Source organism: Schistocerca piceifrons, chromosome 1 (assembly GCF_021461385.2).
Source record: "Schistocerca piceifrons isolate TAMUIC-IGC-003096 chromosome 1, iqSchPice1.1, whole genome shotgun sequence".
In the NCBI taxonomy this organism is placed as follows: Eukaryota; Metazoa; Arthropoda; class Insecta; order Orthoptera; family Acrididae; genus Schistocerca; species Schistocerca piceifrons.
Genome location: NC_060138.1, coordinates 688,583,105 through 688,601,688, shown reverse-complemented (window position 1 = coordinate 688,601,688; position 18,584 = coordinate 688,583,105). Strand labels below are relative to the sequence as shown.

The 18,584-nt window shown below is 40.3% G+C and overlaps 1 protein-coding gene across 5 annotated transcripts in view; it reads right to left on the bottom strand.

The window, feature by feature from the left end:
• The window catches only part of LOC124709755 (ADP-ribose glycohydrolase MACROD2-like), a 93,461-nt gene that overhangs the window by 68,618 nt on the left and 6,259 nt on the right, over window positions 1-18,584 (bottom strand). For all 5 annotated transcript variants that reach the window (XM_047240866.1, XM_047240867.1, XM_047240868.1 and 2 more), the window contains one exon: window positions 11,286-11,378. In XM_047240866.1, coding sequence (XP_047096822.1) covers window positions 11,286-11,378 — 93 coding nt within the window. The remainder of the gene's footprint in view (window positions 1-11,285; window positions 11,379-18,584) is intronic.

Here is an 18,584-nt window from a genome sequence, read left to right as displayed (position 1 = left end):
AAGGAAATTATTTTTATGATATTCTGCAAATTATTATTTATTTGTTTACGAAATGGATTTCAAGTTCTTAGGCCATCACGAGGTGGCAGCTGAATATCACAACTGCTGATAAAATGATGAGTGACACACACAGACATAACTGATCCAGATAATTCACAAAATTATTAGATACAAAGATTTTACAAAGGAAATAATTACTTTTTACATTGTGTTTCATGATGTATTGATCTGTATAAGTTACATGTCTTATCTGTGTTTGTGACATTTCATTTTCAGCTTGACATTTTGTTTTCACCTGATAATGTCATAAAAAGCACAAGGAAAGTTTTTCCTTCCTAATATTCCTGTCATGTTCTGTCAAGCTCTGGCATAAAACTCAGTTTTATGTCTACAGTACATGAATAAAATCATAATTTGCATATGTCAATTCTGATCAAGATAATATATACACTCCTGGAAATTGAAATAAGAACACCGTGAATTCATTGTCCCAGGAAGGGGAAACTTTATTGACACATTCCTGGGGTCAGATACATCACATGATCACACTGACAGAACCACAGGCACATAGACACAGGCAACAGAGCATGCACAATGTCGGCACTAGTACAGTGTATATCCACCTTTCGCAGCAATGCAGGCTGCTATTCTCCCATGGAGACGATCGTAGAGATGCTGGATGTAGTCCTGTGGAACGGCTTGCTGTGCCATTTCCACCTGGCGCCTCAGTTGGACCAGCGTTCGTGCTGGACGTGCAGACCGCGTGAGACGACGCTTCATCCAGTCCCAAACATGCTCAATGGGGGACAGATCCGGAGATCTTGCTGGCCAGGGTAGTTGACTTACACCTTCTAGAGCACGTTGAGTGGCACGGGATACATGCGGACGTGCATTGTCCTGTTGGAACAGCAAGTTCCCTTGCCGGTATAGGAATGGTAGAACGATGGGTTCGATGACGGTTTGGACGTACCGTGCACTATTCAGTGTCCCCTCGACGATCACCAGTGGTGTACGGCCAGTGTAGGAGATCGCTCCCCACACCATGATGCCGGGTGTTGGCCCTGTGTGCCTCGGTCGTATGCAGTCCTGATTGTGGCGCTCACCTGCACGGCGCCAAACACGCATACGACCATCATTGGCACCAAGGCAGAAGCGACTCTCATCGCTGAAGACGACACGTCTCCATTCGTCCCTCCATTCACGCCTGTCGCGACACCACTGGAGGCGGGCTGCACGATGTTGGGGCGTGAGCGGAAGACGGCCTAACGGTGTGCGGGACCGTAGCCCAGCTTCATGGAGACGGTTGCGAATGGTCCTCGCCGATACCCCAGGAGCAACAGCGTCCCTAATTTGCTGGGAAGTGGCGGTGCGGTCCCCTACGGCACTGCGTAGGATCCTACGGTCTTGGCGTGCATCCGTGCGTCGCTGCGGTCCGGTCCCAGGTCGACGGGCACGTGCACTTTCCGCCGACCACTGGCGACAACATCGATGTACTGTGGAGACCTCACGCCCCACGTGTTGAGCAATTCGGCGGTACGTCCACCCGGCCTCCCGCATGCCCACTATACGCCCTCGCTCAAAGTCCGTCAACTGCACATACGGTTCACGTCCACGCTGTCGCGGCATGCTACCAGTGTTAAAGACTGCGATGGAGCTCCGTATGCCACGGCAAACTGGCTGACACTGACCGCGGCGGTGCACAAATGCTGCGCAGCTAGCGCCATTCGACGGCCAACACCGCGGTTCCTGGTGTGTCCGCTGTGCCGTGCGTGTGATCATTGCTTGTACAGCCCTCTCGCAGTGTCCGGAGCAAGTATGGTGGGTCTGACACACCGGTGTCAATGTGTTCTTTTTTCCATTTCCAGGAGTGTATTTATCTCACAAGTCTTCATTGTGAATGACCGGGCATTTGACATCCAGTTCTTAATAAATGTCATGCATTAAAATCTTCAGAAATACTTACTCATTCTACTCTTGCATGATTCCTCTTGTTACCTACCCTTTTCCATTAGGGCATCACTCATCTATTGGGATATACCGGAGTACTTCCATTACCACTTTACACCTCATCCACTTGCCTGGCTAAATGTCCTCTCTACTTCCATATCACTTTTATTATGTTCATAATCACATTGTCCACCTCTGTCCATTCACTGGCTCACTTATTTGCTTTCCTGTTTCCCCTAATAATTTCTAAAATGCATCTCTTCATTGTTTGTTGGGAAACCGGTTTTTGAATGGATTTCATATTACAGATTAAAAGTCTATGTCTGATTGCCAAGAGACAAAACTGGAAGCATAGTTCTGAAAATCCTGTTTAGTTTACACTCCAGACCATTTTTACTCTTCTATTTCTTTATGTAAAATCTTTTCCACTCCATTGGTTAGCTAGTACAGCAACCATTACAAATTATTTCAAAAAGACTGTTCTCTTTGAAATGCTATTTCCTTCACTGTCCATCCTGATATTGTCTTCAGATGCTTTAAATAAACTGGTTCCACGAGACTGTTTATCTGCACCATTTACATTTTCGTGTGTTGATCAGACAACATTTTAATCTTATTTAACTTGATTTCCATGTCTTCTGTCAAATTCACTCTTTTAAATTCTCCCACTAGTTGTTGAAGTTAATCTACACTAGAGGCAAACTGTATAATGTTGAAAGAAACACAAATGTGAACCACACATTTCATTAATATCCTTTTGTTTTATCAGTTTGATGGTCCAAAAAGTTTCTCAATGGCTGCTAAGAATTTATTTGATAATATGGAATCTCCTTGCCCAATTTTGAATTTCCCACTATTCATAGAAGTCTAATAGAAACTTCACACACACACACACACACACACACACACACACACACACACACACACACACACTTAAAATTCATCATCTTTTGTATGCAGTTGGTGGAAATTTTAGAGAATATTTTTTGATTATAGAGGGGAGGATGGTAAATCTCTCTCTCTCTCTTTCTCTCTCTTTTAATGCCTTGTCTGCTTATCGTGTAGTACAATTAGTGCATTGCTCCTGTGATGCAGTCCAAAGAATGAGGTGCCAAGGCACGATTGGTACCTCACAATGAAACAATAAGCACGCATAGTCGCTGCCAGACACAGCAAGAAATGAGTGCAATTTGAGTACAAACACCCCAAAGAGTTTTCATACACAACTGCCTCAGCAGGCATACTTATGTATGAGAACACTAATGCTCAGCCCAGTCTGCAACCATCACCAAAGATGACAGCATCATCTCTCTACCAAGTCAAAAATGTGATATAGTATTAGAACTCTGCATAAATGTTTACTGTCAACTGTATTCTGTAACAAAAGAGAAGTTTCTTCTTGTTCTGTTATCAAGCGACACAATGTTCTGTGACTAATAAATGCTCATGACATCCTGTGGGCACAGAGTGTTACAAAGTTTTTCATCTTCTTCATGTTGCATTGAAGTGATCTAATATTTGATGTTCTGTGACTAATAAATACTCATGACATTCCTTTGGACATAGATTGTTTCAAAGTTTTTCATCTTCTTCGTGTTGCATTGAAGGGATCTAATATTCGTGTGTTGTAGTACCACCCCAGCTTCCTTTAGGAGTAACACTCAGAATCTGTCACTTTACCGATGAGTGTTATTTCGTCCAGTGCATCATCTTTCTGCTCAGATATTCTATAAATATTTTTTGTAAGTTCTTTTCCTATCACTTTGCCTTCAACTATATTTACTGAAACAGAATTAGCTACAAAGAGTTTTCCCACATAATCTTACCTCGAACGGCTTTATAGCCATCTTCTGGAATGCAAAAGTATTTATTATTAAGTACCTGTGTTTCAGAGAAATCTCTTATCTGCTATCAGTTACCTTCCATCTAGGAGCAAAAAATGTGATGTCTACCCAGCATCAGTTTGTTTTTATTTTCATCAGTTCTTAATGTTTATACCTGTTTCTGTCATTGTTTCTATTGTACATTTTCAGACACCGTGAAAGACTTACCTGAATATTTTTGTTCATTTCAAGAAATTATGCCCTGTTCCTCTTTTTGCATATTTGAATCTCTCGTCTTCTGTTCCACTAACTGCCCTGTTCTAACTGACATTCCAACACACTGTGCTGTTTGCATATTTCTTCAATAAGTACAACTTCATCTGTGTAATCCTTGTCTAAGATGCTGAGTTTGTTGTTTCATTGAATGTGTTATATATCTTCTTATCCTTAAGGCTTCTCAAGATCTCAATTTCTGATTTCCTGCTTGGTGAGTGCTTCTTTATAGCTTTGTATCTATTAATTATGTTTTAAGATGTTAATACTCTTTGTTTTTGAGCTTGTTAGGAAAAACTGAAGAGCAATTCTGCCTTACAAAAAAGAAACAAACAGTGTTTTGCATAAGGTGGAATATCTTTCCATTCTATACCTATTTTTAGCCAGTATCTTGTATAGTTTTGACCACTGCCAGTTGCAAGTTTTTTTTATGACACTTCCTGTACAGTTTCTTCATAGCATTCTTTATACTTCCTCATCATCAGAATACGAGTACATCATGATTTCTATTGAATATCTTTTGAAGTCTCAGATTCCCTCAACAACTGTAGTGCTGTACTTAACTTCCCTATTCACAATAAAGCCTACACATGAAGTCTTAGCTGCTCTTTACCTCTGAAATGAAATAAGCTATCTAATTTCAATTATATTTTTTCTGCTTCACCTACAATATCCTATTTTATCTTATTTAACTTTTCTCCACTCCACTGAACTTGTTTTAGACTGTAAAATTCCACAATTTATTGTCCCTAATAAAAAATCGTTAGAAGCAGTTCAGTTTCTAAGGCCCACATCACTGTCTACTTAGATGAATTTGTTTAGCAAGATGCTTCACAACATTCAACAGCTTGTTGTTCCCACCTGCGAACCACCACATCCTTAAATACGTCTAAACATGTTATGCAGATGATAGAGAAGTTGCTGCTCTCAGACCCACTCATCATCTATGGCCTTCAAAGTCAACTAGCATGTGAGATAGGTCATACAATGAAGTATTGCATGTTTCAACTGGTCCAAAACATATTCAATTGAGTTCACGTCAGCAGACGACTGTATGTCATCCATCCTGTTCCTTACTGCCTCCTGTAGGAAGGCATTCATTATATGGCCGCAGTGTGATTACGCATTTTGTCTTGAAAGACAAACCCATTGCCAAAATGCTGACTGTGAAGCCAGACAACATGTTCGAGAATCTTGTCATAATACTTCACAGTATTCCAAATACCCTTGATACCAATAAGAGATGTCTGAATGCAAACAGCAGCCTAAAACATGAGTGCACCACCTGTCTGCTGAACTCAAGGGACTGTAGGCATGAGATTTGCACATCCGAAGAAAACCAAATGCCATTTATCAAAGTTCCATAACAGGCACTTCCTAGCACACTTCTTTCGTGTGCCATGGTGCTAGGTAGTTTACACTGTTGTTCATAATGGATACCTTGAGACCATATTGATCATATGGAGATGGCTTTGTAGTGCCTGGGTAAACACAGCCTTCTTAATTTCACCCAAAAAGGCAGTGTGCAGTTCTGTTACATTATCCTTAGGATGCTTATGAGCTGTGGATTTACCAGCTGGTGGTTTAGATCACGAGTGGTCACTTGAGGAAGATCTTGTATGAGGCTATCAGCACAATAGTGGCCTAACACAATTTTTTTTGGAAAAAATGAGATATTCACACAGTACATCACTTTACGCCCTACCATTACATCCTACAATCGTAGGACATGTATTTGGACACCATGGACAATGTGGCAGTGTCAGATGTTGTTTATGCACTGTGCAGTGCCTTACAAAATGGGGCGCAATAGTGGCCTATGGCACATAGGCCACTATTGCACCATGTACGCATAGTGATGTGAAAATTACCAAACTATCAGTTTAATAAGTCACAGCTGCAAATTACTAACGCGAATTCTTTACAGACGAATGGAAAAACTGGTAGAAGCCGACCTCGAGGAAGATCAGTTTGGATTCCGTAGAAATGTTGGAACATGTGAGGCAATACTGACCTTACGACTTATCTTAGAAGAAAGATTAAGGAAAGGAAAACCTATGTTTCTAGCATTTGTAGACTTAGATAAAGCTTTTGACAATGTTGACTGGAATACTCACTTTCAAATTCTGAAGTTGGCAGGGGTAAAATACAGGGAGCGAAAAGCTATTTACAATTTGTACAGAAACTAGATGGCAGTTATAAGAGTCGAGGGGTATGAAAGGGAAGCAGTGGTTGGGAAGGGAGTGAGACAGGGTTGTAGCATCTCCCCGATGTTATTCAATCTGTATACTGAGCAAGCAATAAAGGAAACAAAAGATAAATTTGGTGTAGGTATTAAAACCCATGGTGAAGAAATAAAAACTTTGAGATTTGCCGATGACATTGTAATTCTGTCAGAGACAGCAAAGGACTTAGAAGAGCAGTAGAACGGAATGGACAGTGTCTTGAAAGGAGGATATAAGATGAGCATCAACAAAAAGCACAACGAAGATAATGGAATGTAGTCGAATTAAGTCGGGTGATGCTGAGGGAATTAAATTAGGAAATAAGACACTTAAAGTAGCAAAGGCGTTTTGCTATTTGGGGAGCAAAATAACTGATGATGGTCGAAGTAGAGAGGATATAAAATGTAGACTGGCAATGGCAAGGAAAGCGTTTCTGAAGAAGAGAAATTTGTTAACATCTGGTGTCCGGAAGCCGTTTCTGAAAGTATTTGTATGGAGTGTAGCCACGTATGGAAGTGAAATGTGGACGATAAATAGTTTGGACAGGAAGAGAATAGAAGCTTTCGAAATGTGGTGCTACAGAAGAATCCTGAAGTTTAGATGGGTAGATCACATAACTAATGAGGAGGTATTGAATAGAATTGGAGAGAAGAGGAGTTTGTGGCACAACTTGACAAGAAGAATGGACCGGTTGGTAGGACATGTTCTGAGGCATCAGGGGATCACAAATTTAGCATTGGAGGGCAGTGTGGAGAGTGAAAATAGTAGAAGGAGACCAAGAGGTGAATACACTAAACAGATTCAAAAGGATGTAGGTTGCAGTAAGTACTGGGAGATGAAGAAGCTTGCACAGGATAGAGTAGCATGGAGAGCTGCATCAAACCAGTCTCACGACTGAAGACAACAACAACAACGCGTAGCGAGTAGGCTGGTGGGACAGTGTACCATACGTCATACAGCATGTGACGGCCGGCGGAGGACACAGCTGCAGTATAGACTCACAATATTGTGGTCGACACACCACTGAATGGTCATTAGTGTGTGTGTACTACAGAACGACATGTGCAGTAGCCCTGGTGAAGATGTCGAAGCTGCACTACAAGGTAATGATGGTGTTATGTTCCCTTGTTTGGACTCATATGATCAGATATGAACACCGGTGCAGATAAGGAATATTTCCATTTCAGACCTATTTGGATCGGACACTACTACCAATGCCTCAGACGTGGAATGTGCACCTGGCCAATTCAGCCAGCGTGCAAGTGGTACAGCAGATTAGTTACATGTCATGATAGCACAGCCCAATCTACCTGGTACATGAAAGGATACCACACCCACTATGTCAACCATAGACGTACCAGAGAGGGATCATAGTACTGGTATTGTAATTGCACCGCAACGAGGAAGAAAACTGGTCCAGAATGCACACCCGTGGGCACGGAACACTCAAAAAGAAAAGTGACCGAAAGGGGAAGAATACATTAATGTGAAGGGAAATGTGCCAAATAAATGTCCCACCCTCTGAGCATGCGCGTGTCAGAAGGAATGTGGTCGACATTTTTCACCTGAACACCAGCAACATATATTTGACTCGTTCTATGCATTAGGTAGTTTCGACTTGCAGTCGGCACACATTTTTGTTATGATGAAGGTAGTCCCCTACAGCACGCATGTGTTCCTCTGGTACTACAGAGTCGAGACAAGTAACAACACACCTATACCATTTCCAGAGCGAAGAGTGGATGTGAAGGTGTGTAAAACATTCTTTAACACCATTTTACAGATCCCAGATAGTAGGATTACAAGGGTTGATTCACACAAAGTGCAGCACCAGACCTCACCTATCGATAAGTGAGGTGCATGACCTGCTAAAAACAAAACATCAATAGTAGAGACAGTTGAGGTAGAGAACTTCATAAAACGGTTTCCAGCATATCGGAGCCATTATGCATGAATAAATGAATGAATGAATGAAACAGTGGATCGGAAGTATTTGTCGCCAGACCTGAGCATGGGGAAGTTATACCATTTATATAAAGTCGAGCATGATGACCCGGTCTTGTACTACATGTTTGGTTAGATATTTAATACAAGATTTAATCTTGTCCTTTCATCCCCCTGTAAGTGATTCCTGCCATAAATGTGATCTCTATAACATCAAACATGCTGCAGCCGACACCACAGAAGGAAAGGGTAAATGGGAACATGAAAGAGAGTTACATCAATGAAACGCCAAGAGTGCGCTGATGGGAATGCATCACGATGCAGCAGAAGAGGGCATCAAGACAACGATATGACCGTGATTGCCTTTGATTTGATGAGGACTTTACCGACACTGGTACTTACAACAGGTATCTGTTACTACAAGTGACAACTGTGGACATACTGCCTGGGTATAGACGACCTATGTACCAAGAAAGCACCATGTATGGAGTGAGGGTGAAGCATACCGAGGACCGCAAGAAATTGGATTGTGTCTCATGCATTACACTAAACATAACGTTCAAACAAAGTGACTGATTATGTACTCGGATCAATGTGGCGGGCAATATCAGAATATAAAAATGGCCTTACTGTGTCAATTCATAGTGCTGCATGCAGACCTCACACCGGAAGTAATCCATCACAAATTCCTGGTCAGTGGGCATTCATACCTACAGGACTTCTGTATCATCACAAAGAACAGGAAATTTCACCCAAACATATACACACCCTCTGACCGGATGAATGTCATTAACGCTGCACATAAACAACAATCCTTCACCACTATACCCATGACAAGAAACAATTTCATGTCCACAGTATGTTTAGAGAGAAACATATGTAACCGTAAAGTGTCAACACAAAATAACCAGGATGCAACGGTTCCATACTCAGTGGCTTCAGTATAAAGCATCCTCTCCACATATCATGTTTTGGAAGCACTCCAATGAGCCAGATGTCCCGTTTGCCGATGTCAGTTTTGCTAAACGAGGGTTGAGATTAATTGAGACTCTGGGCGTACTATATCCCAATGGATGCGCTATTAGCACGTTGAAAAAGACCCGATTTAATGAACTTGCTGCAATTCATACCCTCATTGTACCATAGCTATTACCATAACTTGAAGACATCTGCACAGCTGTGTGGCAACACCATCCCTGTAAATGATGATAAGGATGATGAACATTAATGCCTCATTTATCTTGTCCAATGTTTGACTACGGCGTGTAAAACAATAACAGCCAATCCCACATATTTTGTGTATTATGGCCAAGTGTGCCAAAACAATAGTAGCCTAACCCACACAATAAACGGTCTAAAAACACTATTACTGTTAACTCCATGTATAGCCGATCACCGGACACCATACCACGTTACGTATACCACACTCATTGCTATATGCCGCAATCACTACCTCACACATCAATTCTGCAAACGACAATATCTTCCAATGGCGATTCCCACAAACCAGTGTGCAGTGGGTTAGGCCACTATAGTGCTGATAGCCTCATATGTTCTGACCTCACAATAGCTACTGAATGTTCCAATGATGTTGTGGTGGGAACATAAAGCAACAGCGGTGCACACGGTCTAAGCTTGATTTATGCTCTGAAAACTGTTGACAGGCTGAACAGCATAGAAGAGCCATATTTGTCCCATTCACGACTGGAGCCACAACATGCTCTGCTGACCTTACCCGAGAATGCAGGCTTACTTTAACTTCCATCACACAAAAATTGTCCACAGTGACTTCCTATGGGCAAAAGAGTATTGAGAACAAAGTTTTTAAAGTTTCCAACAACAAAAACAACTACTACAACAATAAAACTATCAAGCCATGAGGGTTATGTAAAATTTTTCTGAGCAAATTATTATATTATACCTGTGTGGCTCTGGTTGTATGATTAAAACTAAAAATACAAAGGTTCAAGGTTCAATTCTCAGCCAGTCACAGGCTTTTTTCCTATATTTTATCACTTCTATTAGAGATACTGTTCACACCAAAAATGTCAAGTTTTACCATGGTTTGGAGCCCCAGTAAGGCCTGAGACACCCTGTAATAGGCTCGACATGTTAATTCAAAGGATGGAAGAAAGAAAATGCATACCACATAACACTTCTGACAAACTGAAAACTTTTCTATTATTATGGTTTTATTCTTGTATGATGTATCTGGATATTTCAGTTTCTGAAGAGCAAAGCCTCTTCCAGTCATCACACCACAAAGCTTTATATGATTTTTGTTTAGTGAATTTTAAATTGTAACTCATATAAATCACTGCATCCTATCATAAAATACGACCCATTATGTCATAGTTGTAGTACAAAGGTTAACATCTGCTGACAAGTGATTACAAACTATGTTAGGAAGTTTTAACATAAACTGCAATCAGATTTCTTGTTACATTTCATGAGCTACAACAGCAGTTGGAGCAAAGAAACCGCAGCTACTTCCTTTGCATTGATTTCCAGCAGGAAGGTCATTTCTATTTGTAGGATGCCTCACTAAAAGACTGTCTGACAATAAATCAAAATAAAGATGGAGAAGGATGAAAAACTACTTACCATGCAGCACCTGACACATGTGCAGTCACATAAAACTAGCATCCAGAACAAGAGGTTTCATCCTACAGCAAAAGAGTGTAAGGATAAGAAGAAACTGGTCTCATATTAAGTAGGAATAGTATCCAGGATTCCTGATTAATTGATGCATGACAAGATAGTAGAAGGATAGGAAGAAACTAGTCTCAGATTAGGTAGGACAGAATTCAGGATTCCTGTTTAAGGGATGCATAACAGTAAAGAACAGAAGGGGGTTTCTAATTCTGGATGCTGATGTTTATGCCACTTTCTGCTTATTACTGTCCACTGCACCCTTTTAATCAAGGCAAATTTCCTGTTCCATCCTTGCAGGTACGCATAACTGGAGGGTGCAATGACTATTTAATATCGTTCAAATACCAAGTTCAATGATCAGGCCTATTATAAATAGAAGAACTGTGAAATTTAATGAAGATCTTGCACAAGTACTTACAATGATCTTTCAGTCGGTCTCTGTTCTTCTTAAAGTACTGATCCCACGTATCAACATGGTCGAGATTTACAATTTTTGCAGCACCTGCCATTCCTGAAAGTAGAATGCTTCGTTTCTGTGATCTTACATTTATGTATGACTTTCAAGTTTAGGAATGATGAATAAAAATCTTACAAAAGTCCTCCAACATGTGCACATGCTCACTTTGTAGTTTTCAGTATTCCATTGTTTGTATGAGTGAAAATTTGACCACTGTTTTTTACTTAAGTCATGAGATATTCTGGAATGTGATTTAATAGACTTTATAGATAACAGTCTTTTAGATTCACATAACAGCTAGGTCTGCTGAAATAAGAGAGAATATTCCCTGACAAATTGTATGTGGATGTCTGCTTTCTTCATCTCAAAAAATAGTTTTCCATCAAAAACAAAACACATAGTTCAGACTCATTCATTAATTTTATGAAATGTGGATGCTTCATGGTTTTCTAGACTGCCATGCTTACAAGAGCACCACGGCTACTCGTTGTCATCGATTTTGTTCAAATTTACAGTATACGCAAGGCATGGCCAGAAATGAAAGTGACAGAAGTGTGAGTTCTAGATGGCCAAGTGTTTCTTTTTTTTTAAATAGCGCTTTTGGACTGGATCAGGTGAGGGATCAGCCATTTACTTCAGTGCAGCAGCCAGGCAGCAGTTGGCATAGTGGAAAAGTACAGAATGGCAATGTGACAGTCCCTCTGCAAACACTTCTTTTTTAATTTTCAATTTTTACATTACTTACACTGCTAATTAACCAAAATAATGCTGAATATATTGTATTTATACATATTTCCATAGAAGGCATAAAAAGGAAAGGCAAAGGAAAAGTCGGGACTGCAAATATATTATGAAGGGATTGTAAGGTGGACACAAGAAGTTCTTAAATAAAATTAGAAACTGTTCTTATTTTGCAGTTGATGATTTACATATGCTGAAGTCATATTAATCATAAAACAAGGGAAGCAGTACATACAATAAATTTAGACGAAATCAGGGACGACAAATAGGTGCGGTCCCCTTGTTAGTCAACATAGTTTATGTGCTATGTATTTCTTGCATGCATCATCTTCACTCCAAGCATATACAGACAATTTTATACGATCAAGCTTTACATATATCAACTGCTATAAGACTATTTTGATTTACTGATTAAATTGTCCTTCTAATGCTACCCCCATCAGAAGACTTTTTTTCCATAGTCTTTAAACTCTGCTATGTCACTTTTAGAAAAATGATGACACTTTGCACAGCTGCTTTGATCGGGAGACATAAATGTTGTTGTGGTCTTCATCCAAGTTGTTGACCTCCTGATGTGTCAGAGTGTGTCCATCAACAAATTCATTCTTTTAATCAAGTTATGCCACAATTTCTTTTCTCCTCAATTCTATTTAGTACCTTCTCATTGGTTATGTTATCTACCTGCCTAATCTTCAGCATTCTTCTGTAGCACCATATTTCGAAAGCCTCTACTCTCTTCTTGTCTGAAGTGTTTATTGTTCATGTTTAACTTCAATAAAAGGCTACACTCAAGACCAATACCTTCAGAAAAGACTTCCTATCACTTAAATCTACATTTCATTTTAAGTAATTATTCCTCTTCAGATGGAAACACTTTTCCTGCCACTGCCAGCCTACATTTTATACCCTCAACACTTTGGCCATCAGTTATTTGCTACACAAATAACAAAACTCATCTACTTCTCATTTCCTGATCAATACCCTTAGCAGTGCCTTCTTTACTCTGACAACATTCCATTATACCTGTTTAGTTAATGTCCGTCTTATATCTTCCTTTCCATACCCTGTCCATTCCATTCAACTGTTCCAAGCCTCTTGCTGTCTCTAACAGAATTACAATGGCATCGGTAAACCTCAAAGTTTTCATTTCTTCTCCCTGCACTTCAATTCCTTTTCCAAATTTTTCTTTGGTTTCCTTTACTGGTTGTTGAATGTTGAATAACATTGGGCGTAGACTACAACCCTATCCCATTCCCTTCTCAATTATTGTTTCCCTTTCACATACTTTCACTCTTGTAACTGCAGTCTGGTTTCAATAAAATAGCCTTTCACTCCCAGTACTAAGCCCCTGCTACCTTCAGAATTTCACATAGGATATTCCATTTGACAATGTCAAAAGCTTGCTACAAGTTTACGAAAGACATTAACGTAGGTTTGCCTTTAATTAACCTATCTTCTATGGTAAGCCATTGGGTTAGTATTGCCTCAAGTATTTTTGAACTTTTCGGGAACACAAACTGATCTTTCCCATGATTGGCTCATGCCAGTCCTCTCAGTCTTCTGTAAATCATTAATGTTGTTATTTTGCAGTCATGACTTATTAAACTGATAGTTCAGTAATATTTACACCTGTCAGCACCAGATTTCTTTGGAATTGGAATTATTACATTCTTCTTGAAGCCTGTCTCATACATCTCGCAAAGCAAGTGGAATAGTTTTGTTATGGCTGTTCTGCCAAGAACTTCAATAGTTCTGAGGGAAAGTTGTCTGCGACAGGAGCCTTGTTTTGATTTGGGTCTTTTAGTGCTCTGTCAAATTCTTCTCGCAATATCAAATCTCCTATCTCATGATTTAAGTCCTCTTCCCTTTCTATAAAACTGCCTTTCTTTCCCTTGTTCAGGCCCTCCTTCCACCTTTCCCTTCTTTGCTTAGTAGTGGTTTTCCATCTTGGCTCTTGATATTCATACATCTGCTTTTCTTTTCTTTAAATGTCTATTCAGCTTTTCAATAGGTGGGGTATTTACCTTTCCTCTAGTTATATATGCTTCTATATCCTTACATTTCCATGTAGCCATTTTGCACTTCCTGTCAGCCTCATTTTTTAGATGTTTGTATTCCTTCTTATCAGCTTCATTTACTGTTTTTATATATATATATATATATATATATATATATATATATATATATATATATATATATATATATATATATATTTTCTCCTTTCATCAATTAAATTCAGTATCCCCTGTGATACCCAATGATTTCCACTAGGTCTTCTCTTTTCACTTACTAGATCCTCTGCTGGCTTCACAATTTCATCTCTCAAAGCTACTCATTTGTCATTTTCTGGATTCCGTTCCCCTTTTCAGTCAATCGTTGCCTACTGCTCCCTCTGCAACTCTCAACCACATCTAGTTCTTGCAACTTATCCAGGTCTCAACTCCTTAATTTCCCACTTTTTTGCAATTTTTTTCAATTTTAATTTACAGTTCATAACCAATGAATTGAGGCCAGAATCCAAATCTGCCTCTGGAAATGTCATACAGTTTAAAATCTGCTTCCAAAATCTCTGTCTTATCATAATATAATCAATCAGAAACCTTCTAGTGTCTCCAGGTCTCCTCCACTCAATCAACCTTCTTTCATAATTAAATTATGCTCTGTGTAAAATTCTAGATGGCACCTTCCTCTTTCATTCCTTTCCCCCAGTACCTAATTCTACTATTTTTCATTCTCTTCCTCTTCCTACTACTGAATTCCAGTTCTCCATCACAGTTTTATTTGCCTATCCCTTAACTATTTGAACAATTACTTTTATCTCATCATAAGTTCTTTCTATCTCTTCACCATCTGCAGATCTAGTTGGCATATAAACTTGTGCTACTGTGGCGGGCATTGGCTTCATGTCTATGACAATACATTCATTATGCTATTCATGGTAGTTTACCTGCATTCCTATTTTCGTATTCATTATTAGACCTACACCTCCATTATCCTTATTTTATTTGGTATTTATAACTCTGTATTCAACTGACCAGAAGGCCTGTTCATCCTGCCACTGAACTTCGCTAGTCCCCACTATATCTAACTTCCCCCTATCAATTTTCTAACCTATCTGCTCAATAAAGGGATCTGACATTTGTGACCCCAATTCGTAGGCTGCCAGTTTTGTTTCTACCGATGACAACATGTTCCTGAGTTGTCCCTGCCAGGCCTCATTTTACCCAAGAGGATATCATCATAATTTAATCACACAGTAAAACTACATGCCCTCTGGAAAAATAATGGCTGTTGTTCTGAGTGCTTTCAGATGTTCGCAGCACCAGAATAGCTGTCACATGTTGGTTGATGTTACATAGTCATCACTGTTCACTGAGGTGGGAGGGGAAATGGGGGGGGGGGGGGGAGATAATAGCCCCTTTAAATCATAAAAAAATTAGTATTTTGTATTACTGTACTATTTGTAATGTTACTCCCTTTGGTCTATAAAATTCTGCCAGTGCCGGTCCCAAGCCCAGAGTCTCACCTTGCAAGTGGTGGGGAAGGAGGGGGGGGGGGGGGGGGGGGGGGGGGGGAGGAGTAACAACCTCATTAAAAAAACTTGTGTCCATCTGGCTCCAGATGGTAGTACCCTGTAAGGGCCCCTCACCAGGGTAACAGATGAAAACAGACAACGGATGGAAAGCGGAAGAGGATTTTACAAGTCCCAATGGTGGAAAAGCGGAAGAACTGTCTTTGTATCTTACTTCCCGTAGTGTCTGTACACCCAAGGTGTGGCTACAAACGGCGTCTGTTCTCCATCTTAGCAGCCTAAACATATGTTGGTAGCAGCTCTAAAATGCCTTTGGGAGTGGCGATCTCGTCGTAATAATAGCCTATATTTGAAATGGTACTTCAAAACCAGCCTCAGAAAAGGTTAGTGCATTCCCTGCAGGTGATGCACAGTTCTTGGGGTGCTGGGGGAACTGTGAGAAGTGGGGCGAGCGACTAGGCACCAACACAATGAAGGTGGGTATCATTAATGTGATGACCCTTACTGGGAAGGCGGAAGAGTTGATAGACTTCATGGTAAAGGAGAACATAGAACTGTTGAGACATAGTGAAGTTAGATGGAAGGGAGGAAAATGAGGAAAGGCTACACACTCTACTGGAGTGGTGGACAAGAACTCAAAACGGGAGTAGGTACCATAGTAAAACCAAACCTAGAGGAATATGTGGAAGCAGTGGAATACACAAGTGATTGGGCGACAAGGACTCGGCTCAGGACAAGGAATGTAGTGGAGGACTTCATCCAAGTATATGCAGCACAAACAGGAAATAAAGAAGAAAACAGAGGATTTTCTAGAGACATTAGAGAGTATAATTACAGATGTGGAAGCAATAGTAATGGGGGACGTAAATGTGCTGGTAGGCAAAGAAAGGCTAGGGAAGGAGGAGATAATTGCCCCATATGGATATGGGAGGAAAAATGGGGAAGGAGAGAAACTGGTTGATTTCTGTGAAAGAAACGGGCTGATTGTGGGCAACACATGGTTCTGTAAAAGTAGTAGTAGTAGTAGTAGTAGTAGTAGTAGTAGTAGTATGGTATTCTGCCTTATGGCAGGTCTTGCCATAGGTTAAGCCTCTTCCACTTTAGTCTGTCCATAGCCAGTCTTTTGATTTCTGAATATTTTTCTCCTTTAATATCGTCCAGCATCTGATATCTTCTTTTTCCTCTTTCCCCTTTTCCCTCCACCATTTGTTCTATTCCTTCCTTCAATAAACAGTCCCTCCTCAAACGATGTCCAATCCAGTTCTGTTTTCTCTTTCTGATTACTTTCAGCATGTTTCTTTCATCTGCAACTCTTCTTAATACTTCTTCATTCCTTACTCAGTCTTCCCATTTCACTTTTTCCATTCTTCTCCATATCCACATCTCTAGTGCCTCCGATCTTCTTTCATCTTCCTTCCTCAATGTCCAGGTCTTCGCACCATATAGTGCAACGCTCCAGGTGTAACATTTGGCAAGTCTTTTCCTAAGATCTTTGTTTAGTGGTCCACAAAGTAATTTCTCTTTCCTCTTGAATCCTTCTTTTGACATTGGGGTGATAGATGGACGAAGATTGTCATTGATTACTTTCTGGTAGAAAAGAAAAATCGGAGACAGTTGATGGATGTAACTGCACTCCCAGGAGAGGCTTTAGATGGAGACCATCGAGTGGTGGTGGCAAAGGTGAGATTCGATAAATTGAAAGACATAAAGAAAGAAAGAGAAAGGAAAATAAAAGTGAGGAAACTAAAGGATGGCATGGTACAAGAAAAGTTTAAGGAGTTACTCAAGCGTAAAATCCCTAACACCGAGTATGGCAATGTGGAAGAGGAATGGGGTAAGTTCAAAGAAGTATTTGTAAGCTCTGCTGAGAAGACATGTGGCAGAGTGTCTGGAAGGGTAATGGAAAAGGAGACACCATGGTGGAATGAGAGGGTAAAGGAGCCAGTAAAAGAAAAGAAGAAAGCCTGGCATGAATGGAACAGAGACCGAACACCTGAAAGTAAAAGGAAATACCAGGATAGTAAAAATAAGTGTGAGAAAATGGTAGCAGAAGAAAAGAGAAAAACTGGGAGAAATTCACACAAGAGTTGGAAAAAGATGTTACTAGCGGTAAAAGGATGATATATGGAATTACAAAGAGTATGAGGAAGGGAAAAAAAACACACACAAAGCTAGTGAAATGGGAAAGCAGAGAGCTATTAATGCAACCAGAGGAGATAAGGAAAAGATGGAAAGAGTACTTTGATAAACTACTAAATGTGAAGAACGACAATGGAAAGGAAATAGAAGTACAGCAGGAGGGCAGGGGTCTGGAAGAAGAGGAGGATGTAATGATGTTAGAAATGGAACTAGCTCTGAGAAAAATGAAAACAGGAAAGGCACCTAGGATGGATGAAATTGCTGTGAAGATGATAAAGGCAGCTGGACCAGTTGGGCTACAGTGGCTATATAGACTACTAACAAGGGAACCTCCCCATCGCACCCCCCTCAGATTTAGTTATAAGTTGGCACAGTGGATAGGCCTTGTAAAACTGAACACAGATCAATCGAGAAAACAGGAAGAAGTTGTGTGGAACTATGAAAAAAATTAGTAAAATATACAAACTGAGTAGTTCATTCGAAGATAGGCAACATCAAGGACAATGGGAGTCAAGGAGCGCCGTGGTCCCGTGCGTAGCGAGAGCAGCTACGGAACGAGGGTCCTAGGTTCAAGTCTTCTCTCGATTGAAAAGTTTAATTTTTTATTTTCAGTTTATGTGACAAACTCTTATGTTTTCATCACTTTTTTGGGAGTGATTATCACATCCACAAGAAAACCTAAATCGGGCAAGGTAGAAGAATCTTTTTACCCATTCGCTAAGTGTACAAGTTAGGTGGGCCGACAACATATACCTGTCATGTGACGCACATGCCGTCACCAGTGTCGTTTAGAATATATCAGACGTGTTTTCCTGTGGAGGAATCGGTTGACCTATGACCTTGGGATC